At 52.8% G+C, this 19,667-nt stretch overlaps 1 protein-coding gene across 2 annotated transcripts in view; it reads left to right on the top strand.

Annotated features, from left to right (window-relative positions):
* Nucleotides 1-19,667, top strand: part of Psd2 (pleckstrin and Sec7 domain containing 2) — a 49,123-nt gene that overhangs the window by 3,891 nt on the left and 25,565 nt on the right. For both annotated transcript variants that reach the window (XM_057789107.1, XM_057789106.1), the window contains exons 2-5: nt 10,449-10,864; nt 11,757-12,191; nt 12,540-12,734; nt 16,693-16,773. In XM_057789107.1, coding sequence (XP_057645090.1) covers nt 10,497-10,864; nt 11,757-12,191; nt 12,540-12,734; nt 16,693-16,773 — 1,079 coding nt within the window. In that variant the 5' untranslated portion in view covers nt 10,449-10,496. The remainder of the gene's footprint in view (nt 1-10,448; nt 10,865-11,756; nt 12,192-12,539; nt 12,735-16,692; nt 16,774-19,667) is intronic.

Raw genomic sequence — 19,667 nt, 5'->3', positions numbered from 1 at the left:
TTATGACCTGATCAATTTTGGAGTTGTGTGGAATCCCCCCTGGTCTGGTTTGTCTTCTTGCTTGCTACTGATCAGATTCACATGTTAAATATCTGTGGACAAAGCCCATACGTGATGTCCTGTCCTCAGTGTCACACCAGAGGGTGAACCTCACAACAGAGAGTGTTGTGTGAGCCGCTTGACTGATCCCTCACTCACTTTGCCTGTGTCCAGAACTCCATCCACTTGGGCGTCCCTGTGGCAGGGATGTGCAGCTTTGTTCCATCAAAATGGATCAAGATACAGACTGGATCGCTCTCCGAGTTTACCGCCTCTGGGTGGAGGCAGGTGCTGCTCATGGGGTGGGGAGATGGTAGTGAAGGGTGTGCGGGGAGTGGCAAGAAGATGGAAGTAACCGGAACTCAGCCTGTGAAGAGTGAGGACTGATGCCCCAGGTACTGGGAGCCCCTGAGGGATTTTACAGAGGTGACTGACTGATGGGGTCGTTTTGTGCACCGGAAGGTTCTCTGAGGCGGAATAGGATTGGCTGGGTAGAATGTTGGTTGAAAGCCCATTTAGGAGGCCATGATGTGGCTCAGCACCAGATGCTTGGAAACTATAGTGCTTCTGGAGTAACGCTTCTCATGGGTCGTGTGCCTGACTGGCCTACTGGGACAAGGGTCTGGGGAAAGGGATGTAAGGAGAGCTCAGAGGCAGGTGGGCAGCGTCAGCATGGGGCCAGAAGTAGGGGTGACCAGGGAGCTGTTGTCTGTGACTTGGGAAGGGTCACGGTGGGTGGGGGTGGATGCAAGTGGATGGAAGACACCACTTCTCAAGATTCTGAAGCTTCTTTTGTGGTGAGGGCACAGGAAGGCCACACACAACCTGCCGCAGCCGTGAGTGGTGAGCATCCGGGCACCAGCTGGGGTACTTGAGCAAGGGAGTGGCCAGCATATAGGCAGCTGCCCTTGCAGGAGTCAGGACTCTCTTCCTCCCAGAATCCTGTTCCCCACCTCATGCTGCTTTATCAGACTCCACTGAAGCTCTCCCTAGTGAAACCCAGCGCTTGGCTCCCTCCAGCCTGAGGAAAACCACAGTCTGTCCCCTTAGCTCTCACAGTTGGTCCAACCCACAAATTCAGATGGGTCTGCAGCTGTCCAGCACTCGGTCACAGCCCAGCGCCCACTGCCTCCTCGTCTGCTCAACACTTCCTTGTTGGCCCTCAGCCAGTGTCTTAGGGTTTCTCTTTCTGTGATGAAGCACCATGACCAAAAAGAAAGTTGGGGAGGAAAGGTTTTATTTGGTTTACATGCCTACTGTTCATCACTGAAGAAAGTTAGGACAGGAACTCAAACAGGGTAGGGACCTGGAGGCAGCAGCTGGTGTCGAGGCCATGGAGGGATGTTGCTTACTGACTTGCTCCCCATGGCTTGCTCAGCCTATTCTTTCTTCTCTCTCTCTCTCTCTCTCTCTCTCTCTCTCTCTCTCTCTCTCTCTCTCCCTCCCTCCCTCCCTCCCTCCCTCCCTCCCTCCCTCTTTCTTTCTTTCTTTCTTTCTTTCTTTCTTTCTTTCTTTCTTTCTTTCTTTCTTTCTTTCTTTCTTTCTTTCTTTCTTCCCAAGATAGGGTTTTTCGGTATCTTTGGAGCCTGTCCTGGAACGCCCTCTGTAGACCAGCCTGGCCTCAAACGCACAGAGATTTGCCTGTCTTTGCCTCCTGAGTGCTGGGATTAAAGGCGTGCGCCACTACAGTCCAGTTCTCAGTTTGCCTTTTTTTTCTTTTTCTTTTTTCTTTTGGAGACAGGGTTTCTCTGTGTTGCTTTGGAGCCTGTCCTGGAAGCTCTTGTAGACCAGGATAGCCTCAAATGCACAGAGATCCACCTTCCTCTGTCTCCTGAGTGCTGGGATTAAAGGCATGCACAGCTTGCTTTCTTATAGAACCCAGGACCACCAGCCCACGGATGGCACCACTTACCATGGGCTGAGTCCTTCCCTATCAATCACTACAGCTGGATTTTATGGAGGCATTTTCTCAGCTGAGGCTGAGGTTTCCTCTTCAGACAACTCTAGCTTGTGTCAGGTTGACATAAAACTACCCAGCACACTTGGGTTCTCCTTGTCCACATTCCTTTCAGCCAAAGCTATTGAAAAAAAAAAAAAAAAAAACAGAAACAGAAGTCCCAGCTTCCTCAGTTGCCTGGACCAAGTTCACCCATCCTCCTGTTTCTGCACCTCTGCCCTGCCTCCCTCCTGCCACGGTGGGCCAGGGCCACGTGTCCCTCTCCTGCCCAAGGCTACCCTTAGCCCGTGTACCAGACCTTATCGCCTCTTGCCTGCTTGAAGACACTGTTCAGCAAATGTCCCTTCTGCAGCGTAGCTCCCTTCTCTGTAAGGGCCATTTCATCAGGAGGCGCCCTGCTATTTCTTCTGCAGAGATTGTTCTTTTCTTGTCTCCAGCCGGGGCCGTTGCATCCCTCCTCCCTCTAGCAAAGGCTGTGCGGACTCCACATCCTCTCCTCACGCTCTCCCGGATGACTCTACTCAGTTGTGAGGTCCCCCTCTGCCTTCCCTCACTGCTTTTCTCAAGGTTACCAGTGGCCTCCACCTTGGTACAGCTGAGCCAGCTTCCCATCCTTGCCGGCAACACCCCACATCCTGTCTTCTTCCTTGAGATGCTTTCTTGGCTTCTAGATCACTTGTTCTCCTGTTTGCTTTCTATTTCATGTGTTGCTGCTGGCTCCCTTCGCCCTTGAAATGGGAGCACTCCAGGACTCAGTCCCTGCACAGCTGCCTGGCCAGGACTTTACAATGATTTCACCTTGTGCTGCAGCTTTAAGTGCCTGCCCCCCCCCCGTGCCTTGCTGGCCCCACATCCACCTGTGTGTTCATGCCCCCAGCCTTACTTTCCCCTGTAAACTTCAGGTGCTTGCTCTACACTTGAACTTTCATGCCAACAGGATGCCTGTACCTCAGCTCCTCCAACATGAGACTGCCGTCTTCCTCCTAGGCCTGTCCCACTCATCCCTCCCCTCCATCCTTCTGGATGCTCAGGGTCTCGACTCCCCTGTATTTCTCCTGTTGAGGCTTTGCCAGGTCAAGGTGTCCTGTCTATGGGCCAGCGGTGAGAGAAGAGGCAGCTGTGGACAGCCCAGCACAGCCCGCCACCTTCTTTCTGTGGCATTGACATTGCGCTCTTTCCTTTCCGAGGTCACAACCTTTGTCAGATCCAAGCTGAAACAGGACCAGGACAGGTCAGGGAAGTGGGAGGAGGATGGGGAGGAGAGGATTGGTGGGGGAGGATTAAGAGATATTAGGCAGTTAGGGTCTTTGGTGGGTGGGGAAGCCCACGTGGAAGAAGGTTGGAAAGAGAGGGGGTTCCCTGGGAGCCACTAAGGAGCATGAGCATCTGAAATGGGCGGGAAGTGGAGGGGCAACTCTGGGTTCACCTTCTTGGTATTGAAGGAGGCTGAGATCGCTGACAGGCACTGCGCCCCTGCAATAGGCAATCTTCCTCTATGCGCCCTGCAGCAGAGTCGTCTGACGCTGCACGCAGTGTCCCAGGTACCTTCTGAAGCTGGAGCAAGGCAGAGCAGTGGGCATGTGGCTAGAGCTTGACTCTTTGTGTGTCTGGATAGTGAAGGTCTTACCCAGCAGGGAGGTCAGCTGGGGGCGGGTGGAGTTCCCTACCCTACCTGACTTGGGGTTTGAAGGCAGAGACTGTGAATTTCATTAATGTTAAGATTTCTCTAAAGAATCACACTGATGTATGCAAATTTTAAGCAAATAAGGGTGCCAGTTGTCTGGGGGCGGTCGGGAGAGAGAAAGCTAGGGGATGTCAAGGATGACCTTTGTGGAGAGGCCCTGAAAGTCCCAGTGGGCACACACAGATGCAAATGTGCACTCATCCCTGGGGCCTCTTCCTGCTCACAGAAGACCACTGAGAGGACCCCTGGACCTCCACAGCCCGCAGGAGGTTGGCCTCCTAGCGGACAGAATGGGCGGGGCTTGTTAACAGCTCCAAGCCTCCCTACCTGAAGGGGACAGTCCCTGGAAACCCAGATTTTTGGCTCTTCCTTATCCCCTTGTGTGGTTCATGCGTCTTGAGACGGGGGTGGCTTTGAGCTGGCTTTGGGTGGTGGTGCTGGTATGGCTAAGTCTTAAGAGTTTGCCTAAGGGTGGGAGTTCCTTCTCTGCCCACCCCACTGGTTCCACAGGGGTCATTCTTTGTCCCCTCCCTGATGCTGAGCCTCTGAAGCTCTTGCCTTGGTACCTGCTCTGACAGTTGCCAAGGACAACGGTCTCGGAGGCTGAATGGCCTGTGCTCTTCCGAGTCCTCCACCCAGGGCACGGGCAGTCAGCTGGTTCCCCTGCAGACCTGAGAAGCTTCTGGAAGGAAGTAGATGAGGCCCTTCCCTGGATGCAGCCCCCACCTCATTTCCTTCATCACCTTGTGAAATAGGAGTGGCTAGTTTGTCTCATTTTGTGGATGGCCTGGAGGCTTAGGAAGATGAGTGACCTTCCTGAGGTTACATGGCTTATGGGGAGCAGAGGTGGTCCCAAGGGTGCTCCTGGGTGGTCATGTTCCCTGTATCGTCCTGGGTTCTCCTGCCCTGGGGGAATGGGATGGTGAAGTACTTAGGTGACCCAACTTGGGAAGGTTCCTGTATCTCTTGGATGACAGGGTGAACCCGATCTTCTGACCTTGTGACTGGCAGAGGCAGAGACAGAGAAGAAGATGTGTGGTCTAGGGATACCCCCCAGTACCCCCCTCACACTTGCCTACTGTCCATGCTGTCAGGGGCTTGATAGATTCCCGTGGAGCCCTGGAAGTGCTCAGGTCTGGGTCAGGCTGGTGAGGGGCAGAGCTGGCCAGGGTTTGGCCAGCCAGCATTTTACACTGATTGTCACGCTTGGTGTCCTTGTATGTACATGTATGTGTTGTGTTTCTGTAAGAACCCAGCCATGTGCTAATAATTCTGTAAGCTGGCGAGTTCATCAGTACAGTAGGATTTGTGGGGAGGAGGGCATTGGGGCCGATGGGAGGGTTCAGGGTGGGTCCCAGGGGATAGATAGTAGGTCTACAAGTGGGAGCATTCCCTTTCTTTGCCAGGGAACCCTGGTGGAGCTCTATGGGCAGGGGTCTGAGGTGGAAGGTTCTTGGGGTCTGGACAAGGTGGAGTTGAAGCTCGCCCAGACCCAGCACTTCCAGAACTCCACAAGAATCCACCATGTCCCTGACAGTATGGGCAGTAGGCACCTGTGAGGGGGAACTCTGGGTGGGCTGTCTGTGGGCTTCAGGGGTCTGTGACCCTCCCCAAACAGACTGTTGTATAAGTACCACAGCTAACGGACGGTGCCCACAGAGCATCCGCCACATCCCAGACAGACTTTGCTTTGCACAGGTGAGATTCCATCTGGGGCGGGTTTCCAACCCCATCAGGTGCTGAGCAAGGTCCTCAGCTTGGGAGTGTTCGGAATCCGATGCACGTGGAGAGGGAAGCCAGCGGTTCCTCTACCCGAGCTCCCCTGCACACTGGAGGCAAATCCAGAGAGCTTCCAGCTCTGATCCTTGGGACAGCTGTGGCCTCAACACCTCTACAGAACATCCTCAGACCTTTCTGCATTCCTGGCCTGGGCTCAACACCCCAGAGACTTAGATTCTGCCTGTCCTGGGTAGTTCTCAGCCTCCTGGCAGCTGTCATGGCTCTGCTTTATGCCCCGTTTCCCCCAGGTGGCCTATTCTCCCTACACCAAGCCATCTGCTGTCACTGTGCGCAGCTATGGTTAGCGAAGGTGCCTCTCTTCCCCATTATCACCCCATCCTGAAGTTCTTGGTTGTCCCTTTTTCTGTCTCCAGACTCCACAGGTGGATGGATTTCTACCCTGGGTGTCCACTAATGTACATCTAGCTGTCCTTGACTTTGTCCTTAGGTTTGAAGGCTTCTCATTCTACCTTGACACCCAGAGGAACTGTCTCCTTCCCTCTGTGTGTGAGCCTGAGTGTGTGTGCACATGTGTACGAACCCACAAATGCCTGCTATGCACAGCTAAGCATGCAGCGGTCTCACAGAGCAAGCCAGCCTGGAACCTGCCTGCTGAAAACACCTCTACACTGTCCTGGTGCTTCCCACAGCCTCTGGCTTGTGCCCCAGCATGGGGAGGACTACAGAATTGCCTAACCCTGTTGCAGCCTTGCTCTGAGCATGTTCCTCAGTGTTGCCTAGACTCTGCCAAAAGGGAGAGGATAACAATCCAAATTACTCAGCCAGAAAATATTTATAAAGCACCCTATGTGCTGGGCATGGCCCGGGCTCTGGACTGCTGTGCCCATGACAGGTCCCTGCCCTGAGTAGACTCACATCCTAGTGTCAGGGAGGTGGCCAGGAAATAAACATACAGGGGGTTTGGGGAAGGTGCAGAGATGGCTCTCAGTCAAGAGCAAGACTGAGGACCCCAGCTTGGATCTCCAGCATTGATATCAAAGGCTGGGTGTAGCCTGGAGGTCATAGCACATACCTTTAATCCCAGCACTTGGGAGGCAGAGGCAGGTGGATCTCTGAGTTTGAGGCCAGCCTGGTTTACAGAGAGAGTTCCAGGAGAGTCAGGACTATGCTGAGAAACCCTGTCTTGACAAACCCAAACTAAAACCAAACACCACTACCACCAAACCTAATCCTCCCCGCAAAGCTGGGTGCAGTGGTGTGTTCCAGTAGCTTCTGCTGGGGAGGCTGAGACAGGAAGATCCCTGGAGCTCACTGGTCAGCTAGTCTAGGTTCAGTGAGAGACTCTGCCTCAAAAAATAAAATGGAGAGTAATTGAAGAAGACATCCATGCTGACCTCTGGTTTCCACATGCACACGCACACACACACACACATGCACACACACACACATGCACACACACACATGTGAACCTGCACATATATGTGCACACGCGCGCGCGCACACACACACACACACCTCAGAAACTTAATTAATCAGAAAAGAAGAGTTTCTATTTTCCTTGACACTCCAAAGCTCAGTGAAGTGTGACTGGGTAGTCAGCAGGGCAAGTAGGTGGAGGAGCTTTGGAGTGAGCCTTGATTGGCAGGAAAGTCAGTCACTGAATGATCCAGGGAAGCAACATTCTAGGTCAAGGGTACAGCTGGTGCAAAGGCCCTGAGGTGGGAATGAGCTTGGGGAGCAGAAAGAGGCCAGTGTGGCTGGGGAGGAGGCAGCAGAGTGAGCTCAGGCAGGGTCTTTTTAGGCCACGCCGGGAGACTGGGTTTTCATTTAAGGGAGATAGGAATTGCTGGAGGGTTAGGAAGGAGGGAGGCATGCTGTGTTATTTATTTTTGCAGCATCCTCCAGCTGCCATCAGGGAAATGGGGAAGGGGCCAGGGTTATCTGAGGAGCAGTTGACATCCAGAAAGTGTGTGGCTCTCCAGTCACTCCTGGCCCAGTCGGCTTCTGCTATTATGATGGTCTCCATCTTCGCTGGTGCTGAAAGGCCACTGAGCCCAAGGTCATCCCAAGGGCTGTGGGTAGTGAAAGACTCCTGGAAAGGGGCTTGGATCAGGCTGAGGGCAGGCCACAGCGGGTCTTGAGTGCTGCCAGCCCGTCATTTGCAGGCGTCTCCCTAAGACAGATGCTCAGTGGCCCAGCTCCTCCTCTCTGCTCATGCCAGCAGGGCTGGAGGCAGGAGGAGACACTGCTTTGGGCTGACTTTCTTGGTTGAGGTTCTGGGGCCTTGATTTCATGGGAGGGTTCAGCCTGCACATCTCGTCTTTCTATCTGCAGAGGGAGCCTGCCCCTGATCTCGAGCCTTTCCTGCGCTGGAGAGCTGAGCTCAGCTGCTGCTAGCCCTGGGGACTTTGCTGTTCTGTGACTAGCCCCCACTTAGCACCCATGACCTTAGTGTCACCTCTCTGCTCTGGCTTCCCACAGGCAAGAGTGAGTCCCTGGTCACATCATGGTTCAAAGCGAGGACCTGGAACATCGTTTCACACCTTTTGCCTTGAAACATCCCCTCTGTGTATCCCTCCCAAGACTCAACTACTCTGGGCTCTACTGGCCCCCAGCCCAGGCAAGCATTCTGGGCCCCTTGCCTAGAGTAGAGCTCAATGCTGCCCCTTGTCTGTTCAGCCCTGGAACTGAGGGCATGGGCCAGTGTCCAGTGCTGGCAGAAACTCCATCCTACTTGAAGCTTCAAGGGGACATGGCAAGGCACATAGGTCTGGGATAACTTGAAGCAGTTGCTAGTAAGGTTACCCAAGAAGTCCTTGATTTGTCCATACTCCTAGCTTTGGTCTTCTGTGGAGCCACTTACATCCTCGAGTGGCTTCAGGAAGATCAGACAGAACCTTAGGCAGAGGGGCTCCCCACCCTGCCCAGCTCCACCTCCGTCTCCGTGCCTGGGTGCAGGAGTTTGGGACATCTGGCAGGTTAGGGGGCTCAATGCAGTGCTACCCTGGGTTGGTGAGATAGTGGGGGACTGGAACCCAGGCAGCAGGCAACTGCCCCACTCCCTCTCTTCCCTTCTGTGTTCCCCTTGGAGTCTCAGTTGAAGAGGTGATCTCCTGCCCTCCTCTGGGTGAGCCACTGGAGGGAACCAGTAGAAATAGCAACAGCAGCAGCAGCAGCAGCAGGGATGTAGGACAGACTAGAAGAACTCCCTTACTCAGCACTGAGCCCCGAGGGTCCCTGGTGTTCCAGCATCGGGGCCAGATAGCTTAGAGCTTGGTTTGAAGGTGTTTTAAATCTGTGGGCTTTGTGTGTGTGTGTATGTGTGTTTGTGTGTGTATATGTGTGCATTTGTGTGTATGTGTTTGTGTGTGTATGTGTGTTTGTAAATATGTGTGTATTTGTGTGTGTATGTTTGTACATGTGTTTGTGTGTGTGTGTAAAATCTGAATTTAGAACTCTAGGTAGTCTATGTAGAGAGGTCCTGTCTCAGAAAAACTAAAAAATATCCAAACTCTAGGTAGTGACAATGGGCTGAGCGGAGGCCACAGATCCCTCTCTCTCCAGTTATCTTCTACTCAGTGTTTGAAAACCCAGGGTTAATCTTAACTGGTTTATAGTAGCTGAGTTCCCCTCAAAGGCCCAATCCCCAGAGCTCAGAACTCATTTTCCTCTGTGGGCTCTCATAGGTGCAAAGTCCTCCTGGAATTGACCTCTGTTTCCTGCAGGCCTGAACCCGTGACCCGAGGCAAGCCTGGCAGGCTGAGTCCCCAGGTGAGACTCAGGATCAGGCAGACACCAGGGTTCACGCCCTTATCTCCCCTCTGCAGCTCGGTTCTGCTGCCGCCCAGAAAGCTGGCCCCTCCAGCTCCTCCTCCAGCTCCTCCCTCCCCTCCTCCTCCAGCCCCTCCCTCTCCTCCTCCAGCCTCTCCCGAGCCCAGATAGACCTCTCCAGAAGAAAGGAGGCTCTTGAGGGTCATCTAGGCTCCCAAGAGGAGCAAGGAAGTAACTCAAACCAGAAACAAGAAAGGTTCTGACACCTCCTCCGCAGCTTTCCAGGGTGCTGGGGCGGGACAGGCTGGAGCCTCTGGGGGAGGTCACTTGGGAGGTAGCCTAGACTATAGAGGGCAGAGGTAGAGGAGTGAGGCCACAGCCCGCCGCATGTGGCTTCTGCCTTCCTAGCTAGGATGACATTGGGCTGGAAGCCTCTGGAGGGTGGGCAGAGCAGTGTGTGGCTCCTCCTGCTTTGCTTTCCCCAGAGTGCTTCTCAGAGGTCTTCCTTGAGTTCTTCCTTAAGACTTGACAAACTCCTGTAGGGGCCCTCACGAAGAAGGGAGCCCCGGACCCCTTCTTCCTTTCTTCTGCCGTTGCCAGATGTTCGTGCTTGGCCTCAGTGCAGCGCTGCACCCGCCCAGCACCCTGGACAGCGGCTCCCGGTGGGCCCCCCTGTGGCTAAGGGCTGTCTCCAGCCTTTCCTCTGGCTTCCCTGGAATGCTCCCTGTCAGCATCCAGCTGCACTTCTGTTCATTTCCTGGACTTCTCTCTTAGTGCCACCTTTAAAAGCAACTCCCGGGTCAATTTCCTCCACTAGTTATAAATGCAGGATACTCTGTCCCTGCAGCCGGGGCTGAGAACAGGTGGAGAGGCACATGGCGGGCGACGATCAGCCTGGGGTTTGTCTCCTTTTATTAGGAATATTACAGAGGGACCTTCAAGAGCTGTGGGACACTTGCCCAGTTCCTCACTGCCTGAGTCTTCCTCAAGGGACCTTGGTGGATTCTGAGGGACGCAACAGAGACCCTAAGAAGTAATAGAGAAGGCAAGAGCTAGGGTACAAAGTCCCAGCACGGGCAGGAGGAGAGCTGGGGGTAAACCTGGCTCATTCCTCAACTGAAAGTTACTAAGGAGATCACTATAGCCATCCTCCTGCCTCTGACAGGCTGCCCCAGCACTGGTTTCATAGGACTTTAGATTCTCTGACTTCTGCCCTGTCTGGCTGACTCTGTCTTTCTCTCTCCATCTTCTGTCAAGGTTTTTGGAGCCCTAGGGCTGGCTGGGTCAGGTGGAAGCGTGACTGTCATGGAGGAAGAAAAGCTCCCATGTGAACTGCGTGAGGAAGGAGGTGCTATTCAGGACCACAGCCCGGAACCTGAAGGGGAACCTGGGGTTCAAAATGGAATGGAAGCCCAGGAAGGCCCAGGCAGCCACATCAGTAGTTCAGGCAGCGAGAAGACAGGCACCTTAGAGGGCGCCATGGAGCCCATGGGAGACGCAGATGTGGCCCTGCCTGGCCTTAGCCTCTCTCTCACCAATGGCCTGGCCTTGGGACAAGATGGGAACATTCTGGAAGATTCCATGGAATCCAGGCCCTGGAGGGCTAGTGAACCAGCAGAGGAGGAGGATCTCTCCAGGAGTCTCTGTCCAGAAGCTGAAGATTCTCAGCTGGGGTGAGTGGGTACCTTGAATGGCCCCCAACATTTCTAACTCTAGTGTTATGGCCTGGGGCTAGCCCCTTAGTCTCTCTGTGAGCCTGAGATTTCCTGTCCCCATTTTCAGCTTCTGAGTGTTTTGAGAAGTCAGAGCCCTGCAGGGGATTTCAGAGGCAAGCGGGCTTTCTGTCCCCCACCCCAGCACTTGGCCCCCACAATCCATAATGAGCAGTCTCTTTGAGGGGCTGCACTCTGCCTCCCCAGCTGACAGTGGAGCTTTAAGTTCACTTAAATCGTCCAGGTGTGAAAGGCAGGTTCTCTGGGCCTTTCTCCTACCTCAGGATGACCCCAGGGGTGCAGGTCTTACTGCTCATCCCTCCCAGAGAACTTTCCTGGCACCTTGAATAAGTTGTACCAGGAACCATGTGTCTATCCCAGCCAGTGCAGTGACAGTCTGTTTCTTAGAAGAAGGTAGAGAAACTGGCCTTTGGGTACCCCTGTACAAGGAGGTGGGGATGGGCAGGCAATGTCTAAAGGCCAGGAAGTCCGGGATGAACATCATACACAAGTCTTGTAGAGTGTAGCTGTAGGCCCACCTGCCTGAATGGCAGGTGCACAGGGGTGTGTAAATATGCATAGGGACATATGTGTAGCCCCAACCTTTTCATTGGGTGTGTGAGTATGCACTGGGGGGGTACATGTGTGTGTGTGTGTGCGCACGCATGAATGTATGTGTGTCTAGCTAGATACATTGGCACTTGCACAGGAAGTGTGTGAATATGCATGGGGTTTGCATGCACGCACGTGCGCATGTGTGTGTGGTCAGTTCCTAGAGACTGGGAGTGTGGTAGCTAGCCTTAGTATGGGGTACATCTAGGTAGGATGGTGACTCTGCTCTTGCCTTTTCTAGGCTGGACTGCTCCGGGGAGCCAGATGTGCGGGATGGCTTCAGTGCGACTTTTGAGAAGATTCTGGAGTCAGAGCTGTTGCGGGGTACCCAGTACAGCAGCCTGGACTCTTTGGATGTGCTCAGTCTCACTGACGAGAGCGACAGCTGTGTCAGCTTCGAGGCCCCCCTCACACCTCTCATCCAGCAACGGGCTCGAGACAGCCCTGAGCCCGGGACTGGGCTGGGCACTGAGGGGGATCTGGGAGCAGCTGGTGGTGGTGATGGGGAGCTGGGCAGCCCCCTGCGGCGGTCCATCTCTAGCAGCCGCTCAGAGAATGTCCTGAGCCACCTGTCTCTTGCATCGGTGCCCAATGGGTTCCATGAAGATGGACCTGGGGGCTTGGGAGGGCACGATGAGGATGACGAGGACACGGACAAGTTGCTGAACTCTGCCAGGTGAGGAGGGTTGGGAGCTGGGGGGCCACCGAGCAGATAGGGGAACTGAGACCCAGAGGCAGCAAAGCATTCTGGGCATGACAGTATCTATAATCCACAAGCCCTCGCAAGGTCACCTTGTCTGTCCTCGGCGTGCAGACAGTCCATCCAGTCTTGAGGGTGCACTCTGCTCTTCCGTTCCAATAGCTCAGAGTAGGTCATATTGCTATGCGAAGGCACAGCCACTTCTGACTTCACTTGAACCACTCTGGAAGTCTGAAGCCTCGTTGCCTCCTCTGGATTTTCAGAGGCCTGGGATCCCTCTTAGCCACATACAGGGCCTTTGATCCCCCTCCTTTCCATTTGCAGCGACACCAGCCTCAAGGATGGCCTGTCAGACTCGGACTCAGAGCTGAGCAGCTCCGAGGGACTGGAGCCTGGTGGCACAGACCCACTGGCCAATGGGTGCCAGGGGGTCAGCGAAGCCGCTCGCCGGCTGGCCCGCCGCCTCTACCACCTTGAGGGCTTCCAGCGCTGTGATGTGGCTCGGCAACTGGGCAAGAAGTGAGTGTGTCTCCCCAGCTCCTTTCCCGGCCAGAAAAGGGTGCCGATGACTTCCTTCAGGGGTGACTGGTGCCAGGAGCTCCCCCCAGGCTTTCAAGTACCTCCTCCTGTCACTGTCCTCATTCTTGACCTCGCCCTAAATCTGTTTCCTTTCTGGGCTGCTTGGGAGAAGGTGGCTGCTGTCAGGGAGGGGGTGGTGACGGGTGGCCCCTCAGGGCTGGGGCGGGATGGGGGATGTGGTTATGGTGTCGTGAAGGGTAGTAGAGAGGACAGAATAAGTTGACAGGACTGGAGCTCTGCCCAGTGGGGTCAGGTGGAGGGACCTGGGGTAAATGCCTGGGAACTGGAGGTAAAAAATGGTGCCTGTCTTCATTAAGCCAGCCTGTCTAATGGGGACCAGCCGAAGGGACTGGCCATCTAAAAGCACAGGGCATAACCTTCAGACTGGGTGCAAAGGACACTAGGCAGGTAGAAGTTCTGAGGAGGATGGGGGACCCAGTGTGTGTGATGTGGATGACATATTCTGCGTATGTTTGAACACAGTATGGCCCTTGCCTTGGCCTTTCTATCCACAGGGATCCATCACCCCAGCAAGGTTTACGGGTGGGGGGAGCTGGCCTGTGCCACTCACAAGGCTAAGGGAGATAATCTGACCTGGCTCAGGCTTAGTTCGGGCTTAAAGTTTTAGGAGGCCTTCTTGTACCCTCTGAAGCTTCCCTGTGTCTTCCGGCAGTGGGTTTGAGCCCTTCCTGAAATCACAGCTCATGTACTCCTCTGGCAGGCTTTGGGAGGATGGGTTCCTGCCGTGTTTCCATGGCGCCCTCTGCAGGCTCCTCCAGGAATTTCTGCTGTTCGCTCTTCCCATTCAAAAAACCGGTGTGTGTGTGTGTGTGTGTGTGTGAAATTTATAACTTCTTATCTCTAACTCTCAGGTCTTTTGCCCTAGGTAGTTTCTGCCCCTTTCGTTTCTTAGCCTCATCCAGGTGGGTTCTTGCCACTCTGTGCCCCCTTTAGAAAGCTCCCTTTCCGAGCACCGAGGGCTTGGGGTATTGGAAGCGGGTGGCTGCTACCCATTTGTCAGCAACATCAACACAACTGCTCGCTTGTTTCTATTTCAAGTTTTTCATTATGAATATTTCGAACATGTACAAAGCAGATAAACAACACATCAAACTTTTCCTATGCCCACTATGTCACTTTAAAGTGTTCTGAGGTCTCACTGTGTAGCCCAGGCTCATCACCAAGTCCCTCTGCCTCAGCCTCCCAGATGCTGGGATCATGAGTGTGTATCAGCACACCCAGCCCTCAGCTTTGATCTTCTGTTATTCTTTTCTTGTCTATCCCACAGCACCCCCCATTTGTTGGAAGTATGTTCATACACTCTATCATTCAACTCACAAGTACTTAGGCTATATCTCTAGCTGATAAAAAATTTTAAAATATAATTCCATTATAAAGTTAACAAAATTCACAAAACTTCCTCATTATCTCCAACATTTTGTGTATTTTATTTTCTCTGAGTGTTTCAAAAACATTGACTTGGTCAGGCGTGGTGGTGCAGGCTCCTGGGATCCTGAGGCAGGAGGGTCACAAGCTTAAGGCTTGCCTGGGCTACACAGTGAGTTCAAGAACACTCTGGGAAACTTAGTGAGGCACTATCAGAAATATATAAGCTAAAAATAGGACTTGGCTGTAGCTCAGCATAGAACACTTTGACTTATGTGCATGAGGCCCTGGGTTCAATCCTCCATACCACCACTAAAAAATATGAATAGATAAAGATTGTGTGCTGGAATATGATTCACAGGTTCCACTTGGTCCCCTTTTCCACAAGTGGCATTTAATACACAGCCAGCCACTTTTCTCTTTTTCATTTCTTCTTCCTCTTCCTCATCTCTCCCCCACCTGTCTGTCTCTGTCTGTGTGGTGCATGCATGTACATCTGTGTGTATGCGTGAACGTACATATGGAAGCCAGAGGTTGATCTGGAGCATCTTCCCCTACCGCTTTGACACACTCTGTTCTGAGCCAGGCTCTCACTGAATCTGGAGCTCACGGACTGGCTAGGCTGCTTGGCCAGCAAATTGCAGGGGTCCTCTTGTCTCCACACCCCCAGTGATGAGATTACACATCCACACCACCACGCTGGTTTCTTACCTGGGTGCTAGGGATCTAAACTCAGGTCCCCGGCTGTAGGCAGGGTGTCTGTGTCTTGGCAGCTGCTCCCAAATATCCAGAGACTTATTCATTATAAATTATAAATGCCTGGTAGATGGCTTAAGCTTGTCTTCAGCCAGCACTTACAACTTAAATCAACCCATTTCTAGTAATCTGTGTGCTGCCCTAAGGCTCGTTTACCTTACCTGTGAACTTCCCATGTTGTTTCTGAGTCTGACTCATGACTCCTCAGACTCCGCCCTTCTTCTTCCCAGCATTCTCTCTGCCCCGAAAGTTCTGCCTAACTGTGGGCCAATCAGCTTATTCACAATGAGAGCAACACATATTTAAACTGTACAAAGATTGTTCCACAGCACCCAGTTTGCAAGGCAAGCACATTAACGTTGAGGCCATCTTCCCAGGCCCCTCTCTTCTAAAGGGCCATGTACTGAAGGAACAGGGCCATTCATCCCAAAGAATTCCCCACATTTCGGATGTGGATAGAGTTATTTCACACATTCCTCTAGTTCCCGTGATCCTGTCAATGGGAAGGAACATGTGAGGCTTGATTAGAATCATGTAGAAATCTCTTCAAATTCTCCCAGGCTTCACGCAGCATGGTCTTCCTCGGCCTCCAGGAGGGCACAGCCCCCCCCCCCGCCACTGGCGTTGCTCAGTCCCCTCCACCGGCTCTCTCCTTGGTTTAGACCCTGAATGGGGCTGCTTTCAGAGCTCTGCCCTGGGCTTGCACATTAAAAGAAAATATTTTAAATTCATATGTATGGATGTGTGTGTTGTGCGATTGTAGGCTAATGTGTGCGGATGCACAAGGAAGCCAGAAGAGGGCGATAGAACTGCTGTGGCTGCATTGCAGGCAGCTGTGAGACACCTGCCATGGGTGCTGGGAACCAGACTCACGGCCTCTGGAAGAGCAGTGAATACTCTTAGCCACTGAGCTATGGCTTCAACCCAGACTGACCTCAAGCTCAAGATGACCTTGAACACCTGGTCCTCTTGACTCCTGTGCTGGGGATTGAACCCAGGGCACTGTGCATGGTAGGCAGACACTCTGAGCTTCACCTCTAGTCCATCTGTAGCTTTAAAAGTTTTACTCATTTATTTTGAGACATGGTCTCAGTATGTAGGCAGGTTGGTCTCAAGCTCCCGAGGTGACAAGTGAGCACTGCTACACAGAATCCCCTGCACTTTCTTCTCCAAAGGGCTCAGATCTCACAATCCAAGCTTTCTCTAGCAAGGTTACTCCCTCAGGGATTGAGCCAGCCTTGTCCTTGTCATGAGCTCTGACATCTCCACCTTCTCAGTCATTTCCTTTTCCTTTCTGGTGACCTCAGCATCCTAAATTTTCTCACCTTGGCTACCTTTCTTTCTGGCCCCATTCTCCGTGTGTCTCTACTTTGTAGGTACGGTGTTAGCTTCAAAGTCTGTAGCCATGGCCTGGTCTTTCCTGTGGCCTGAGGTCTTGCCCCTGCCTCACCTCTTGTTGACCCTCCAGTGGCTTGATGTGACATCATATCATCTCCTGTGCTGGGGACACTTGGCATCACCTCACCCCTACTCCCCTCACTGAGCAGGTTCTTACCTGAGCTGGCTGAGACATCATCTCCTGAACTCCCACATCAAGGTTGACCTATCTGAGCTGAGCGACCAGAGGGGAAGCAACTCAGGATCTGAAGAGATCTGGGAGGCGGTTGAGGGTTCTCTGGAGTACACTTCCCCAGTACCTGCCATCCTGGGACTTGGGCCCTGCTTCTAACTGACATCCGTGATACTTTCTTGACAGCAATGAGTTCAGCAGGCTGGTCGCTGGGGAGTACCTCAGTTTCTTCGACTTCTCAGGCCTCACATTGGACAGAGCGCTCAGGTCAGTGGGGCTGGGCTGGGACAGTGGCCACAGGTGGTAGAACAGCACACCTGGATTGTCATTCCAGGTCTACCATGACTTGCTGCAAACTTTACCCCTCTGGTGAAGCCGTAGGGAAGGGAAACTATGGGTAGCAGGTGTCCCGCAACTCCGCGAATGCCAGCCAGCGTGATGGGTGCTCAGGATTTGAAGGTGGGCGTGAGGTCGTGGCTCTTAGGGCTTGCCTGTGTGGCGCACTGCCGGCCAGATGCCAGAGGTCTTCAGACACCTGGCCTGCTTTGATGGTAAAGGGGACTTGATTGTCGCTGTTTCAATGTTTGGGCCACAGGAGGGTCAGTTGAGAGCCTTAGGAGGAGGAGGGGTAGGATGGATGGATGTAGCCCAACGTCATCCAGAAAGATGTTAGGCCAGGCCTGAGGAGGCAAGGGCAACATCTCCGAGCTAAGGGCTGTGCCCACAGATGTTGGATCCTCCTGTATGTCTCTTATACCTAAAACATTATATATATCTTTTTAAAGACAGGATTTCTCTGTAGCTCTGTATGGTGAGCCTGTCTTGGACCTAGCTCTTGTAGACCATTCTGGCCTTGAACGCACAGAGATCCGCCTGCCTCTGCCTCCCGAGTGCTGGGATTAAAGGTGTGCGCCACCTCTGCCCTACCATTTTATAATTATTTTTAAGATTTATTTTTTTTATGATGTATACAGTGTTCTGCCTGCATGTACACCTGCACACCAAAAGAGGGCACCAGATCTCATTACAGATGGTTGTGAGCCACCATGCAGTTGTTGGGAATTGAACTCAGGACCTCTGGAAGAGCAACCAGTTCTTTTAACCTCTGAGCCATTTCTCCAGTCCCTATCTCTTATACTTTTTAAAAATCAGTTTTTATTCTTTTTCTCTCTGTCTCGGTTGGGATATTTTCTGTTGAATTCCAGTATACTTGCCATTTTGCTATGTCTAACACATCACTGAAGCCAATGAACTTACTGAGGGACTGGGGGGACGGCTGGGTAGGAAGGGTGAGGACCACAGGTTAGACCCCGGGAATCTATGTAAATGCTAGGTGGGCCTGTTATCTGCCTGTAATCCCAGTGTGTGGGAAGCAGGACAAAGGGGAACCCCGGAGCAGACTGGCTATCTAGGCCGGCCATATCAGCATGCTCTCTTGGTTCAAATGAGAGACCCCCACACACACCTCAATATACAAGGTAGAAAGCAACTAAGGAAGACACTTGATGTCAACCTCTGGCCTCTGTGTGCACGTGAACACACATGCATCTATACAAATTGAAGCACGCACACCTCAGGCATGCATACCACACATGCATACATACCCTTAAGTTTTTAATTCAGTTACATTTTACATTTCTAGAATTTCCATCATATTTAAGCTTTAAAATAAATTTAATTCTATGTGAGACTCCCCATCTTTTTACTAACTCCTCTGAATTACATGTATGTGTGGTTTTGAAGTGTATTTGTGATTTGTTTGCATGTGTATGTGTGTGTGTGTGCGCGCATGTGTGCATGTGTAGGAACGCGTGCGTAGAGGCTGAGGTTGATGCCAGAGTCTTCCTCAATTGCTCTCCACCGTGTTATCTGAGTCTCTCAGATGAACTCAGGGCTCACGTCCTACTTAGCATGCTAGCTTGTTCCAGGAGCACCCTCTCCCTGCCTTCTGATCGCTGGGATTGCAGCAGGTTGCTGGACAGGGGAATGTGTGTCCACCTGACAGCTACAGGTTCTAGGGATTTGAACTCCACACCTCATGCTTGCATGGCAACTGCTTTGTTCACTGAGCCGCCATCTCGCTAGTCCTCACCTTGTGTTTGTTTCTGTTTGCTGCTTGTTCTCTTGGGTTTCCAGCACCTATTCCATCTCTTAGTTTGCCCAGCCCTTCCTTTATAAGGCAATTGGGAAGGGACATGGGACACGGTTCTTGAGCCAGGGCTGAGGAGTGGTAGCTCTAAAGTGTGTCGTTTCTTAGGGCTGACTCCAGCCTTGCACGGGGAGCCGCTGTGTCATCGGGACTGCTCCCCTTGATGGTGGTGAATCCTCATTTAATCACCTTCTTGCAGCAAAAATGCTCCCCTCCAATCCCTCTACTTCTGGAAGGCTTTCTGCTTAACTTCGCAACTCCGTAACTGTCATGCCTCCAGAGTCTGGCAACTGTGTGCTCCTGTGCTTACAGCCCCACAAGACTCCAGATTTGTTTTTCCAGCCCCAGGAAAGGATCCAATGTATTGCCTTTTGCCCAAGGGCTTTGTTGGCAATGCACCCAGGGAAAGGGTGGATGTCACGTGTCAATCCGCTCCATCTTGAGATCGTGGGCCTGTGATTCTTGTTGCTTCACCTGTAGCTGAAGGAAGTGCTCTCTGCCACTGGTGGGGATGCAGATTGCTCTACTGCAAAGACTTGAGCTGAGTCTTGGAGTGCGCCAAAATGAGGGCTATCAGAAAGACAGTGTTAAGTGGGACTGGCTCACCACCAGAGGCATGGGCGTTGGGCCGGGGACCTTGTCTATTGGTTCCTAGAGCAAGGTTTCACTGTCCAGAACCTGTAGAGCTGCAAAAGGCAACGGGTGTGGAGCAGCACATAGCAGTGTGCTAGCAGCCATTAATCCAGCGGTGTGAAGGTTTCCGGAGGGGTCTGAGGATGCTGTGGAGTGAGCAGGACAGATGGACGTGAGAGGAGATAGAGGGAAAAGCGCTGGGACTGAGATAGTGAGAATATAGGCAATGGTGGGACTGAGCCCGGGGGTAGGCGAGAGTGTGGGGGAGGAGATGTGGGGCTTGGGGGGTTGGTAAAGAGCCCCTGGGAATCAGGGTCTGGAAGGATGGGGCTGGAGTTTAGAATGTATAGTGGATTGGATCTGGAGAGATGGTTCAGAG

This window comes from Chionomys nivalis, chromosome 14, assembly GCF_950005125.1.
Source record: "Chionomys nivalis chromosome 14, mChiNiv1.1, whole genome shotgun sequence".
NCBI lineage: Eukaryota > Metazoa > Chordata > Mammalia > Rodentia > Cricetidae > Chionomys > Chionomys nivalis.
Note: the sequence above shows the minus strand (reverse complement) of the source record. Positions and strands in the feature narration are given on the sequence as shown.